The sequence below is a fragment of the Daphnia pulicaria genome, chromosome 6 (genome assembly GCF_021234035.1).
Source record: "Daphnia pulicaria isolate SC F1-1A chromosome 6, SC_F0-13Bv2, whole genome shotgun sequence".
Taxonomy (NCBI): domain Eukaryota; kingdom Metazoa; phylum Arthropoda; class Branchiopoda; order Diplostraca; family Daphniidae; genus Daphnia; species Daphnia pulicaria.
The window spans coordinates 1,461,774-1,476,249 of record NC_060918.1 but is presented as its reverse complement, the minus strand read 5'-3'; the positions used below and the strand labels follow the sequence as shown (position 1 = coordinate 1,476,249).

The following is a 14,476-nucleotide window of genomic DNA, read 5'->3' as shown; positions in this document are numbered from 1 at the left end:
TGTATTCTAGATTTATTTCTTTCGCGTTCCGGCGCTCTTATTTTTTAAAAATAAAATAATAAAATAAAATGAACTTATTTTTACAAGTTGAAGAATGACAACGCTGCATTGGGTTTTCAAATGTTAGTCTGCTAGCAGCTCGTGTAGTAAGTACTAAGTACGAACCGGACAAACAAACAAGTCTGGATCTATCTGTCATATACCGAGTTTGAAATAAAAATTCTTTCTTGTCACTTGTCAGATAAAACGCGCCCACAACATGAAAATCGTAAGCATTTTAATATTTTCCTTTCACCGAAATGGAGCGGTCTGATAAACACAGTTTCTGTTTACATAGTACAGTCTGGGCGCCAACCCAAATAAACCCTGCAACATCTTGAATTTCAAAGGCGTTTCGCTGATGCTCGATTGTGGGCTGGATATCAACTCGGCCCTTCATTTTCTACCTCTGCCTCTCGTTGCCAGCAAAAGGCTCTCAAATTTACCAAACTGGATCCCGAGAGACACGCAGGATGCTGCACTTCTTGATGGAGTGAGTTAGATTTGATCTCTTCTCTATCTTTGTGTCATTTCAAATGTTCATTTATGCTGTATAGGAGCTGAAAGAATGTGAAAATCGAGTGTTGGTGGATGGCCCAATAGAGATACTGCCCCCTCAGTCAGACATTTTCGACATCTCTGATGTGGATACCATTTTGCTGTCGAATCATGCCTGCATGCTGGCACTGCCATTCATCACAGAAGAAACTGGCTTTAAAGGGAGGGTATATGCAACTGAACCCACCTTGCAGATTGGAAAGTATGCAACCTGCAATTGTTGTCACACAATATTGAGAGTATATTGTATTCTTCTATATTGTCGTAGGCTCTACATGGAAGAACTTGTCAACTACTTGGAAAGGACTCCCAAAAATCAGCGAGCAAACAGATGGAAGCAAGTACTCCAGTCTCTTCCTCCTCCTCTCAGTGGGGCTCTGAGACCAAATGATTGGAAGAAAGTTTATTCCACAAAAGCAATCAATGCAGCCCTGGCAAAAGTTCGCATGGTTGGCTTCAACGAAAAAATTGTACGTCATTTTTCGGATTTTTAAAAAATTCTTATGAAACAATATTAATCGACTTCTTTTAGGATATCTGCGGTGCTTTAACTGTGATGGCCGTCAGTTCTGGATATTCCCTTGGTAGTTGCAATTGGATCATTCATTCCGGCTATGAAAAGATTGCGTACGTGAGCGCTTCATCTACTCTCACGACCCATCCAAGGTTCTATAAGCTTAATTAGTTTTCCTTTTACAAATTAATTTTATTCAATTTTTTCCTTGTACAGGCCGATGGATCAAGTTGCCCTTAGAAATGCCGATCTCCTGATCTTGACAGCGTTGACTCAGACCCCCGTGGCCAATCCAGATTCAATGTTGGGCGAATTCTGCATGGCAGTTGGTAATTAAAATAGTGAAATTCTATTAAATGAAATAAGAAAAAACAACTGACAATGTTTCCTTATACCTTTTGCAGCATCCACGTTACGATCAGGCGGATCTTGCCTAGTCCCTTGTCACCCTTCCGGCCTTCTTTACGATCTGTTCGAATGTCTCTCAGTTCATTTAGACAATATTGGTCTTAGTCAGATTCCGCTGTTTTTCTTCTCTCCCGTGGCCGAAACTTCCTTGGCTTATTCCAACATCTTCGCTGAATGGTTCGGCTTGTCACATTTATTATTTTTCCGAGAATGTTTAGTCAACTTATCATCCTCATTTCATATAGGTTATCTTCAGGCAAGCAGAGCAAAGTTTATCTCCCAGAAGAACCATTTCCGCACGCCCACCTCATCAAAAATGGTCGACTGAAACACTTCCCAAGCCTGCATGCCGAAGGATTCACCAACGAGTACAGACAGCCATGTGTCGTATTTTGCGGTCATCCTTCCCTTCGTTTTGGCAATGTAGTTCACTTCATAGAGTTATGGGGTAGTCATAGCAACCACAGTATCGTCTTCGTTGAACCCGATTTCCCTTACCTGGAAGCCCTGGCCCCCTATCAACCACTGACCATGAAAATCGTTCACTGTCCCATTGACACGAGTTTGAGCTTCACTCAAGCCAATAAACTGATACGCGATCTCAAGCCAGGCAACTTACTCGTTCCAGACGTTTACCTCCACCCGCCAGTGTCGGCTCCCTTAAGATCAGACTTGGTTATTCAGGGTAAGTCTTCGATCGAGTCCTGTTGAACTGGATCTAGTTGACCAGTCAGTTAACCTTCTTCTTTCTTTTTTTTTAGAATTGGATCCACCAGCATTGGGTATGAAGTCCTACCAGGTGTTACAGTTACCAATTAAGAGGAAGCAGGAAAAAGTGCATCTTGATCCGGCCCTGGCCTCTCGTCTCGAACCCATCCAATTTAAAACGGGCCTTTCAGCCTCTACTCTGACTGGAAAATTGGATGCTCGTGACAATAAATTTACTCTGAAAGTGAGTCCTTTGTTCTCCTAACTTTTGACAGTGTCTCATAGATTTTACTATTTTTCAAATCTAGGTATTAAACGAAGAGGAAGGAGGCACATTGTACAGTGCGTCAGAGAGAATGCTGCCTCGCCATCCTTGGGGCTCTGTTGACACAACTCAACTGTTGCATTTGCTCAGTCAACATGGTTTGCTAGATGCTCGGGTCGAAGACACTCCTCGAGGCGTCGTCATTCACTTGGTACTACTCCATATATCATTTTGTCATTTCAAGAGTCGTAATAACTTTTCTTTCCAATTTTGTCTTTTAGCCAAGAGAGGACACTGTGATTCAACTAGAAGGTTCCAACACTCATGTTTACTGCCACGACGAAGCGCTACGGAGAACTTTAAGGGATATTTTGCTACAATGTCTACCTTGTTTGTGAACATCACCATAAATACATTCGAATTTTTCTCTCATTAAACCCAAGCATAAAAATAAATAGCAGGATAAATAATTGTAGAAAGTGACGGTCGTGAAAGATGTATCGACGGTTTACCTTTTACCCGTGAGAACAAAGAAATTCTGACGAAAGAACTGGGTTAAATTTGGAGTGCATTGAGCTTAACAACGTCCCTAGAATTTTAATTTAAAAAATACTAAATTTTGTAAAGGAATCACGCGGAATTCTATTCGGGAAATGACGTCTATAGATTATAATTTTTCTTTTTTTAAAATATTCCAAAGTTATCACGTTGTGAAATGGCAATGCTGCATTTTATATCGTCTGTTGCATTGTAATTTCTGTGAATTTCATTTACATATCATTCAGTTTACTAGACTAACCCATATTACTAGGGACGGCAGTAGTTGCTCTCGTCATCGAACTAATATTGACTTTGTTTTGAAGTATGTAGCCTCAATTTGAGGAGAATTGCTGAGTTAAATCTTCGCTCGCTTTGTTTTATCCCTAAGTTGAAACCCCCAAGTTGAAGCGTTTTTTTCTTTATTGTTGATTTCCTGGTCATATGGGTGACTTTCTTATTCGTTAAATTTCTTTCGATTGCCATATTAAAAAAGTCATAACAATGGGTCAGTTAATGAGGACGGTAATCGATGTACTTCAGGAGCTTCGTATAGATTTACAAGATTTTGCTTGGCTCATTGCTCAGCAACTTAGAATTGATTCTGTGTTGGTAAATGCCTCAGACCAAGTAAGTATTGAAGCAACCTTTCACTTTTCTAGAAAAAAATATTTCATTTTTTTTTTTTTGCCCAAAGGTACTTTTCATATTTCAAAGGGGAGATGCTGGAAATCAGAGGAGCTTAATACGAAAATTAGCTTGCAGGATTCCCATCAAACCGTCGCCTCGCATACACTTTACAATTGTGAACTCAGAATATTCATCTAGTTTAGAATGGGATGCACAATCCACAGTTGATGAAGGCTTAGCAGCCATTCCAACTTTAGACAACAATGGCAAAATTGACTTTTGGAAGTAAGTAACTGATAATCGTGCAGCATTTCAATAGTGTTTTTAACTTACTTCTTATTTTATCCAGTAAAAAAATGAAACCCAAAGCATCATCATCCATTGCTGATTCGGAAATAATTCCATATGAAGATGATGTTCCTTCTGTTCGTTCAGCATCTCCACCAAGTGTATGTGCTGATTCAATGTACAGCTCTCAAAGCACAATTGACACAGTGGCCATGACCAAAATTTCGGCTCTGGAGGATGAACTATCTCGTTTGAGAGAACAGATTGCAAAAATAGTTAACGTTGCGACAAACAATAAACCAGGAACGTCAGGTAATCTTTTTCGCTGATTTCCTTGCAGCACTTGCATAAATTTCTTCTTTTGTGTCCTACACAAACATGTCTAGTAGACTATGGAAGCATGCCTGCTACTCCCATTCCACCGCCTCCGCCTTTCATGCCGCCTCCACCTCCACCACCGCCTGCCACCATGCTCTTTGGACCACCTCCTCCACCACCTCCAATGTCTACTGGACTTCTTCCTCCTCCACCTCCTCCTCTACCCATTAACGGAACTGCCAACGAAACACCTAACAGAAAACTATCTTTGGCTGAATCATTGCAAAATAAGAGCTTAAAAGCCACAGATCAAGTAGACAGAAAGTCACGAGCCATGTCAGTACCCTCCATGACAGATGTTTTAAAAGACATGGGCAAAGTTAAATTGAAGAAAGTGGACAGGTACGACTCAAAGTAAGATTGATTCATTTTACGATTTTCTTTTTCTTGTATTAAATTATGTGTGTTACAAAATGACTTTATATGTAGTCTGCCATGGGATTGGTGAACGTAAGTCCTTTGCTTTTCTTACTGGGCTCCGTGTAAAATAGCTTCTTATCGTGTTTGAAATTTTCAGAGGCGAAGAGAAATGTTTTTTCTGGTGTTTGCTTAATGAATTCAATCTTTTCTTCAAGGTCGGTGAATGCAACTCCTGTAAAAGGAAGGAACAGGCCAGATAAAGACGACATTGACCCTTCAACGATGATAGCTCTTGCATTGCGGAAACGTTTTGCACAAATGAATCAAATAAGTGATTCCCCAGAACGCGAAAGTCGTGAAGATCGTGAAGATTCCTTCTCGGAGTCTACTGAATATCTATTTAATTCACCTGTCGCACCGAAGCCAACGAATTCGAAACCTAAACCTGCTCCACCCAGTCCGAGAAAGCTCTTTGTCTATACTCGTCCAGAAGCAGTTTGTGCCGACAAAGAAAACGGAACTATTCAACAGCCTGTAAATTATTGAAATTGTTTCCACTGTTGTTAAAAGAGTTACCTCTTTAAATAGTTATTTTCTCTTTTGTTTAGTTTGGCCAGCATCTGCTTAGAAAAACTGGACAGAGGAGTTGATGACTGCGATTGGGCGAATCTCTATTAGTGTATCCGAATCTTTGCGTTTATTTCAACCAAGTTATAATTTCGAAAACTAAATATGCCTCTTTTCTAAAAGAACTTTCTGATGCTTTTTTGGATCTGGGGGTAATAATGAGTATCCAGTTGATTTACATCTTGGGACAGCAGCTGGGGTCTAGTCTGTCTGGAGTGCGGCCATTCGCTTTTGTCTGTCATCATCTTCCTATAAAGGGTATAACGTTTAAAATCTTTTCTTTCTTTTTTCACAGTGTGGACTCGTGTTAAAAAAAATAAAAAATTGACCAATATTTGACTATTTGGCCTGGAATATGTTACGATGTTGGTGGATATCCTGTTTGTTTTAAGCCAAATTGTAATGTCTGAATTTTTAGACAACTGTACTTAAAAAAACACCTCCCATTTTTCACTTTTATGCTTACTGATTATTCCTACTGTGTAATTCCCAAGATGAAAACTTATATTGCCGATTGAAAAGTAGTATCACAATTGTTCTTTTCTTCTTTAGTATCTCTAGGCGAATGTGAATCGAAATTATTTTTAACGTAGCTACCCACAGTGACAAACATCTCGGCTCATAGCACAGCGTATGCGAGTTCCTTATTACCGAGCAACAGTTTATGCTGTAAAGAATCATGAGGTAAATCTGTAAAAATATTTCACTGTTATGGTAATTGCATTTAAATCAGGTTATTGAAAAAAAAATTTAATGTTTTGGTCGTTGAAAATTTGTCCGTCAGATGGCTTTCAAAATATGAGCAAAAGCAAAGACAGCAGTAGGATTTGAAGTTGTTCAATAATTGTGTAAGCATGAATTTGTTTAGATTTTTGCCTGTTATTGTTGTTGGTTATTTTTATTATTCTCGATGAGCTAGAGCAGGAATTTGTTTACAATGCTGTCTCGTCGAAATGGCTATAGTTTTAGCTGTCAGATACATAACATCAGTTTCTGTTACTTTCAGTTACAGACATGGAAAGAGTGGAACATAGCATGGAGGCATGGAGGATGAATGATGAATCAGACATGTGAAGGAAATTAAAATTGAACCCAGGGCCTTTGTAATCACACATAGTTAGTTACCTTAAACCAACAAATTTTAAGCTTATGTTTTGATGTTTGGGTATTGAAACCGAAGGGTAGATCTCACTGAAGGGTGTCTTTGGTGTCTTATTTGATGGGAACTCCATTGTTAATGAACTATTGGTCTATCATCTACTTCGAAAAATTACTACCCTAGCTATTCTATTTTAAAGCTTTAAGCTGGTTTAAGTAAGCATTAAGCTTACAGGAACGTTGTGGAGGCAATATTTACATTCACTCATCGGAACAGAGATATGTGCATATCATGAAATGAATATGGATTGATCATGTGTTTGAAACTTAGATAAGTTTGCAATGGAATATTTTCAAAATAGCCGACTTTCCTTCAAACGGTTCGAAATGGAAGATTTATTCATTCTCCAAAGAAACGAGTCAAATGACTCAAATGTCAATTGGTATAAAGCGGTTTAAAGTGAGTAAAGTTTAAGTAATAACCATTATATATTTTTTAAATATTGGTTGTTGAAGACCATTCCAGTCCCCAGCAACCTGCAGAAGGTAAGGCTAGTTTGCATTTCCTTCACTTTCGAAGGTCACGGAGATCATTACAACGTGTTATGCAGTGGTGTAGAGGTTGGGTGAGAATGGTACGTGTTGCACATTTCAAGCAGGTATAATTTGCTCTATGCTGCTAAATAAGCAGGCCATTTGGTATTCATTTTGATATTGGTTTTTGTAGACCCATCCCCAGCAACGTCAACCTGCAGGAGGAAAGGCCAGTTTGCATTTCCTTCACTTTCGAAGGTCACGGAGATCATTACGTACAACGTGTTATGCAGTGGTGTAGAGGTTGGGTGAGAACGGGATGTGTTAAATAACCATTTGCTTTTCATTTTGATATTAGTTTTTGTAGACCCATCCCCGTCAACCTGCAGGAGGAAAGGCCAGTTTTTCCTTCACTTTTGAAGGTCACGGAGATAATAACGTAAAAGGTATCATGTGGTGTAGAGGTTGGGTGAGAACGGGACGTGTTTCATTATTATCAAGCAGGTACAATAGCCACAAGGCTTAAGAAGTGAATAAGGATGAGAAAAAGTGGTATAAAAGGAGAGAGAAAGGTGTTAGACGAATAGACGTTAGAGTTCAGTCGAGTGTGCATCTCCGACCCGGCAACAACTGTGGTGTACTATTTGTCACCATCAGCGTTCTTCCTATTCGTAATCGTAGGTAAGTATTCGCGTGTTTTACATGGAATGTTGAATAAATTCAACCTTGTTTTTTATACTTGTTAATATGCCACTTATAACTGAATGGTAATGTTCAAATTATTTATTGTCTAGTCAACAATGGCGTCGTTCTGCTGTTGGTTATCGTTGATGGCTGTGCCGACCACTGGTGTACCGATGTCTCCTGGGGATGACGGATACCAAACCGCAACGCCGCCGTCTTACTACAAAACAACATCAAATGCAACGACCAGTTACTTAACCGACGCTCCAAGTACTACACTGAGAAGGCCTAATGTTACACAGCCACGTATGCTGCCTCAGTTTACTACACCGATGGATCGAAGTATTACTCTGCTCCAACTTACTACTAAACAGAGGCTTCTGACTACACCAAGAGTCCAAGACCCCCGAGTATTACACCACAACCTACGCTTCTGCACCTTACTACACACGGATATATCTGTAGTACTCCATGCGTCACCAACTGCAGTCCTGATCGTGCAACCGATTCGCAATCATGCGTAAATATGCCTTTTTTACATTTAGATTTGGATCATTCTACATTTTTACATTATTGATTAATTATTTATAAATGAAAATCAATGTTTAAATTTTCTTCAGTTAATTTTGCCGTCGTGCTGCTGTTGGGTGTTCTATCGTTGCTGGCGGGTCGACCACCGGTGTACCGAACTCCTCCGAGGTTGGGTGAGAAATACACGTGTTGCAGTGTTATCAAGTGGGTGCAATAGCCGTAAAGCTTAAGAGCTGGATTAGGATGAGAAAGTCGTATAAAGGGAGAGGGAAAAGGGTATCGAGATCAGTCGAGTGAGCATCTCCGACACGGCAACAACTGCAGCACAATATTTGTCATCAACTGCATTCTTCCAATTCTCAATCATCGGTAAATTTTTTTTTTTTGCATCGAGTTTAACATCAATTCAATTTTTTTTTTCTGTTTGTCGATATGCCAATTATAACTGATAATTGTATGTTCAAATGATTTATTTCTCAGTTAATTATGGCGTCGTTCTGCGTCGGTTATCGTCCATTGCTGGGTTGATCACTGTTATATCGGTGTTTCATGGGATGGCGGATACCAAACCGCAACGTCGCCGCTTAACTACACAACATCATACGCAACAACCAGTTACTACACAGTCGCCCATAAGTACTACTCCGATCCAAGTTATTATACCGAGGCCTACAAGTACTAAACCACCGAGGCCCACAAGTACTACAGCACCAAGGCACCGGAGTGTTACACCACAACCTACGCTGCTACAGCATACTGCACCAAGGCTCCCAAGCACTACACCACCAGAGAAATGGAGTACTACACGACTACGTATGTTCCCCAAGCTTACTACACCGAGGCTCACAAGTACCACTCTGCTACAGCGTACTACACCGGGACCCCCAAATATTACTCTGCACCCAACTACACATCCACAACTGAGACAGTACATATTTACTACACAGCGGCCGCTTCATCCCACTACGGTGATCCGAATTACTATTCCGAGGTTCGCAGTTTACTACACCAAAATCTACGCTGCCCCCAGCTACTACACTGAAGCTCCTGTTTACTACAATACCGAGGCATCTGAGTATTATATCACTACTTACGCTTCTACCCCAGCTACTATACCGAAGCTCCGAAGTATTTCTCTGCTCCGAGTTACTACACCGCTAAGGCATCTGAATATTACATCACAACTTATGCCTCTCCAGCTTACTTCAAGAATACTTAAACCTATCCTAAATTTTTGTTAGTAGTGATTCAAATCAGAATACATTTTTTAATGAGTAATTGATTTTTTTGTGAGAATTCTTAACACCTCTAAGCCTTTTAACATTGCAACGTATTAGATTTTTTGTTTTTTAGAAGAGCGTCTGTTGCTTTAAAAGATCCTTTTAACAAGAACATTTTGATGCTTGGACGAATTTCATTTTCTGGGCAAGTTACGAAAGAAACGTACTGTTAAGTGTTTGTTCTTAACCTACTCTTGAATTTTTAATTAACTTGGTGTAACAAATGGATATCAAGACAAGTATTGTGTTTGGTTTTACATTGCCATTGATCTACGAACTCTGAAAATAAAATCCAAAATTCCATTTGAAATTCATGTAAAAAATGTAAGATTTCAATCTTCAATTATAAATGATGAGTCACAATGTACAAACATATTAAAAGGAATTCCTTTATTGTCCCACCTCCACCCACAATTCCACCACATTTTACAGTCACATACATACATTCATACACTTATACACACATACACTTAAGTTCACCCGTTGGCTGCCATGCCATACAACCCGTAGGTTATTTTTCTACTACTCTACGCGCCACGTCAGAAGGATCCATGACCAAGGAGGGACTTGCCATTGCTGACAAGTCCGGGCTGACACGGTGACAGGAGAAGATGGAATGCACAACCTCTAGAATCCATCACCGTATCGACAAGGGGGAAGTCCCTATGGTGCATTGCCTAACAGGCGCCTTGCGGCGAATCTGGGGCTGGTGCGACTGTCCGACCCCGCGGCATGAAAACCACGAGACCGAACAGCGCGGCCCGTGCTAAGGAGCTAGGGGAGAACAAAGGCGTGGCAGCCAACGGGTTAACTAACACTAACACAGATGAAATAATACCAACAATACGATGATCCACGTTGATGACGAGTCTCGGTGTCGGTCGCGATTGCCCTTTCCGTTTTCCAGTGATGGTCCCTTTCCATTGCCAGAAGTAGGCTATTTTGTTGGCGCATTCTAAATCAGATTTTAAAAAATTGGATAGGATTAAAATACAATACACACAACCTAAATGTGAGTAACTTGTAAATGATGAACTTACATCAATTCACTCCAACGAGTTTCGTTCGCACCAGGACCAGGGGCAACATTCCATGGAGACCGGTGACGATTTTTAAAGATGAGAAAATCCATCTTCTCGACCTCTCCTCTGCATTACCTGAATAAGGACAAAACAACTCTTATTAAGTGACATGCCAATAAAAGTAAAATAATACAGAAAGAAACAATAATCAGGATTTTTAGCTCAAAGATTTAAAGTTGCAATTTTTAAAACTTAAAAACAAGCTTGCAATATTGAGAACTATACACAGAACAAAGCTCACTTGCTAGTCTTAAGAAAATTTTCCGGAAGTATACCGGAAGTAACCACAGCGCCTCAACCATTGAGCTGCCGTCAAATTAAACCACATATTCGTGATCCCCATGAAATTTGGGGTCCATTAGGTGTGATTTAAACGAAATCCAAAATTTGGCCAAAATCGAGAATTTTCCTGAACTAAACTCTACGTTACTATAAAAGGCCCAGATTCTAAAATTAAAATCTCCAGGCTTTTAGTTTAATTAACTTAAAATTATGAAAAAGCCCCCCCAATAAAATAATTAAAAAAGAAATAAAAATAAAATTTTTTATTTCCCAATTCTAAAATGGCAGAAGAATTTCGTTCGTAGCGTGGTCGATTCTGTCTAGAAACGTCTAGAAACGTCTGCTACAGGAGACGAACAAAAAAACCAGTCACAAACAAAAATTAATTAAAAATTAACCAGATATTCGTATAGGAATTCGGGATAGAAATAAAAATTAGGTAATAGAGAAATGAATAAAGTATTAACTGTTAGGAAGAAAAGGGGGGAAAATCAGAGTCATAGATAAGAAAACAATTTTTTTACCGAGGAGAAGCTGGTTTTCCCATAAGACGCTGTAGGCGACACAGACCGAGTTGGACACAAATGAGATTTTCGCATTTGCGGAGAATGCACAACGCAGGATGTCCAACTACTCCATTAGATGTGCTAGTGACAGTAGAAATAAAATGGTCTAATCCAAATATCCAATAATGCAAGCTGACATCTTCACAAGCTAAACAATTTGTTGCAAGGTAGTTATTTAACCAAACATTTTTCAAATTGCTGTGTTCTTTAAGGTTTATAATGTTCACATTAACTTTTCCCTGTCAAGTTGTTGTAAATCTGCAAGATATTGATGCCTTCACCAGATCCAGTTCTTTGCTGCAATGTATTTTGTGGACAACAGCAAGAAAATGCTGCTACTCAAGATTTTGTGGTGACCACCACTTAGTTCTAATTTAGGACAATGTAAGATTGATAGATTTGAGGTAATGCTTTCTGTCACTACAATAATGTTTGAAAATTATTTCTGCTTATACTCTCCTTTCAGGTTAATCCTTCTCCACTGTTACAGTTGTTTGTAAACCAACAAGAGATTGCTGGAATTGAAGACTGATAATTTGTGTGGACACAGATAAATGACAAGTGCATATCTGGGCTCCCTTCTTTTCTGTGGCCCTGTTTCCCTAACTAGCCACTAACCAACGCCCGCCGTTGGTCACTCACCCGCTGTGATAATCAGGAGGATCAGGAGAGCTCTGGTCGATCAGGGACCTTTGGAAGGCACATGTCCTGATGAAAACTTTTGAAGGTCATGAGTTTAACCAGGAATTTTACTATGACTAATCACTCTCTAGCAAAATTGGCCTAACATCCTTCTCTCTTCTTCACTGGCCAGGTAATCGTCCTGGTTGCAGTCAATCAAGATAGTGTCTTTTCCTGTCTTGAGTGATTGTACATACAAGTAAACGAAGCATAGGCATATAATGTAGCTGATGTAAATGTATGAAATAACATTAAACTGTAAATATTGAAATTATTATTAAGGTTAAGGAAATTAGGTTATTAAATCATCGAATGAAACATTTTATATTATTAAAAAAATTAAATTTAATGTGTGTTTTATTTCATTTCGATTTAAACGGATTAATTAGAAGTCTTTTGTTAATTTTTTTCTCACTTGATGAAAAATTCAAATTTTAGGGTTTCCCAATTGGATTGCAATATTTCCCAACATTTACCAACTCTTCATGTTTCTATTAAATAAGCTACGCAGTACTTTCTGTTTTGCATTCTATCACTTTTTTCCGCGTCGAAAATTTCTTACCAATCATTGAACAAATAAGCATTTTTGCATACCGCATTTTTGCCTAACTAACCAATTAACCTTATCTAACTTACCCACCTTTCGCGCATTTTAGAGCGTTTACGCGCAAAGCAAGTAATTTTTGACACCCATTCTAGTAACATATAACTAAATGCTTGCTTGTCTCAAATTAGCATGTAACAATAATTTCCCATCCGAATATAAGAAGAGAATTCTGGTAAACTGTGGTAATTCTTTAATAACATTGGTCTTAAGTAAGGGATTGTTAGTTTTACTAAGATAATTAATTTTTGTTAAAGTAGTCAATCTCTAAAACAAATTCCATTAATGGTTCGGGATATTAAATCACCTAGCTGCTGTTTGTTTCAATAAAATTATAATTCCACAGAATTTTAACAAAATTTTGCCAAAAGTATCTTAATTTTCCCTGCACATTTATAATAGCTTGTTAGTTTATTTTGCTTCATATCTGATTTGTTTCATAGGTAGCCCCCGCTGTTTGTTGATATTTGAGGACCTAAAAGAATTATTAAAACAGTTATTATTAGCATACACTCGAAATTTAATGTTTGCAATATTACGTTGTCATCCAAATTATGAAATTAAATTTTAATTGCCTAAATCTTAAATAAAATATTTAACATTTAAGTTAAATTCTGACAAATTTAAAAAAAGGGTAAAATAGCTATGAGGCAATTACGCAAGGGGACAAGCCTTGCCATTCTGATAACGAACGTTACTAAAATTAACACAAGTGCTCATGAAATTATTTAAATTTAAATTTTCTTTTTGGAATATACATGTGAAAAAAAAATCTAAATAAATAAATATGAAATTGAAGATTTCTAAATATTAAATATTCATAAAAACATTGCGTACTGAATAGTGAATACTTGCTCTTCAAGCCGACAGCCTAGAACCTTTAAAGAGGCAACGTGAAACCTCAATAGGGCATAGTGTTGAGCACAATCAACTAAAAACTTAAGAAACCAAAATGTTTACTTCATTCATTGTTTTCCCTGTCGGAACAATCTTTCTATATGGAAGTGCTTGGCTTTTGGAACTCCTTAGTCCTACTCGCAAACATCTCAGAGCAGAAGACAGAGGAAAATTCAACATTCCTGAAACCGGAGAACAGTGTGGACAAGGAGACGTAAATTTCGAATTAACCTGCTCAAAAGCGCATTTGACCAACACAAATCTGCTTTGGAGAATGCGTTTAAGGTCGCTAAAACGGACAACGAGGAAAAGTGTCGACTTTTAGAAGAGGCTAACACCGAGCTGACGGAACTGAAAGCGCACTTTGATGAACAAAAATCTATCCTCGATAAAGACAAATCCGATTTGGTGGATGCGGTTAAGGTTGCAAAATGTGAAACTGAAGAATTGCGCAGACTTTTGGATGAATCGCAAACCGAGTTGACGAATTTGAAAGCGCACTTCGACAATCAGAAATCCATCCTTGAACTTGAAAAATCCGCACTGATGAATGCGGTAACCCTTGCTGAAACAGAAGAATTACGCAGACTTTTAGATGAAGCGAAAGTCGAAATGGAAAACTTGAAATCGCACTTTGACAGCGAAAAATCCATCCTCAATCAAGATAAATCCGCTTTAGAGGATGTGGTTAACTTTGCTAAATTAGAAATCAGAGACAAATGCAGACTATTGGATGAAGCGCAAATCGAGTTGACTAACTTGAGAGCGGGATTTGACAACCAAAAAGCTATTCTAGAACTCGAAAAATCCGCATTGACGAATGCGGTAACTGTTGCTAAAACCGAAACAGAAGAAAAATGCAGACTTTTGGATGAAACAGAAAAAGATTTGACGAGATGTAAAGCGCGCTTTGACAATTAAAAGT

At 38.6% G+C, this 14,476-nt stretch overlaps 2 protein-coding genes and 2 long non-coding RNA genes across 6 annotated transcripts; all 4 read left to right on the top strand.

The window, feature by feature from the left end:
• The first annotated feature begins 117 nt into the window (after positions 1–117).
• LOC124343626 (integrator complex subunit 9-like) lies at positions 118–2,929 on the top strand. The gene is made up of 11 exons (XM_046797027.1): positions 118–268; positions 338–532; positions 597–799; positions 866–1,067; positions 1,130–1,263; positions 1,328–1,440; positions 1,516–1,696; positions 1,765–2,204; positions 2,281–2,471; positions 2,536–2,703; positions 2,774–2,929. Exons 1-11 carry the CDS (start codon positions 260–262, stop codon positions 2,888–2,890), a joined length of 1,953 nt encoding a protein of 650 aa, XP_046652983.1. The 5' UTR covers positions 118–259; the 3' UTR covers positions 2,891–2,929.
• Positions 2,930–3,194: 265 nt separating this feature from the next.
• LOC124343670 (mitochondrial fission regulator 2-like) lies at positions 3,195–5,836 on the top strand. 3 transcript variants are annotated; one of them, XM_046797093.1, is made up of 6 exons: positions 3,195–3,659; positions 3,727–3,944; positions 4,009–4,259; positions 4,334–4,667; positions 4,901–5,219; positions 5,294–5,836. In XM_046797093.1, exons 1-6 carry the CDS (start codon positions 3,534–3,536, stop codon positions 5,333–5,335), a joined length of 1,290 nt encoding a protein of 429 aa, XP_046653049.1. In that variant the 5' UTR covers positions 3,195–3,533; the 3' UTR covers positions 5,336–5,836. The 3 variants fall into 3 exon arrangements, with proteins under 3 accessions (XP_046653049.1, XP_046653047.1, XP_046653048.1); XM_046797091.1 differs by having other exon boundaries at positions 3,196–3,659; positions 4,334–4,679; XM_046797092.1 differs by having other exon boundaries at positions 3,200–3,659; positions 4,337–4,679.
• A 1,549-nt stretch (positions 5,837–7,385) lies between these two features.
• On the top strand, positions 7,386–9,437 carry LOC124343857. Its single transcript, XR_006919363.1, has 5 exons — positions 7,386–7,496; positions 7,532–7,625; positions 7,739–8,148; positions 8,249–8,528; positions 8,640–9,437. It is a non-coding gene; the product is annotated as an uncharacterized LOC124343857 (long non-coding RNA).
• A 2,172-nt stretch (positions 9,438–11,609) lies between these two features.
• On the top strand, positions 11,610–11,907 carry LOC124343881. Its single transcript, XR_006919398.1, has 2 exons — positions 11,610–11,773; positions 11,836–11,907. It is a non-coding gene; the product is annotated as an uncharacterized LOC124343881 (long non-coding RNA).
• Positions 11,908–14,476: the final 2,569 nt, after the last annotated feature.

What these genes read in the sequence shown, in the direction of transcription:
- LOC124343670 (XM_046797091.1), top strand. Translation starts at nt 3,534, where the DNA reads ATGGGTCAGTTAATGAGGACGGTAATCGATGTACTTCAGGAGCTTCGT. An exon ending in GGCAAAATTGACTTTTGGAA is followed by an intron (nt 3,945 to 4,008) that starts GTAAGTAACTGA and finishes TATTTTATCCAG; the next exon opens with TAAAAAAATGAAACCCAAAG. An exon ending in ACGGAACTATTCAACAGCCT is followed by an intron (nt 5,220 to 5,293) that starts GTAAATTATTGA and finishes TCTTTTGTTTAG; the next exon opens with TTTGGCCAGCATCTGCTTAG.
- LOC124343626 (XM_046797027.1), top strand. An exon ending in ATGCTGCACTTCTTGATGGA is followed by an intron (nt 533 to 596) that starts GTGAGTTAGATT and finishes TATGCTGTATAG; the next exon opens with GAGCTGAAAGAATGTGAAAA. An exon ending in ACAATAAATTTACTCTGAAA is followed by an intron (nt 2,472 to 2,535) that starts GTGAGTCCTTTG and finishes TTTCAAATCTAG; the next exon opens with GTATTAAACGAAGAGGAAGG.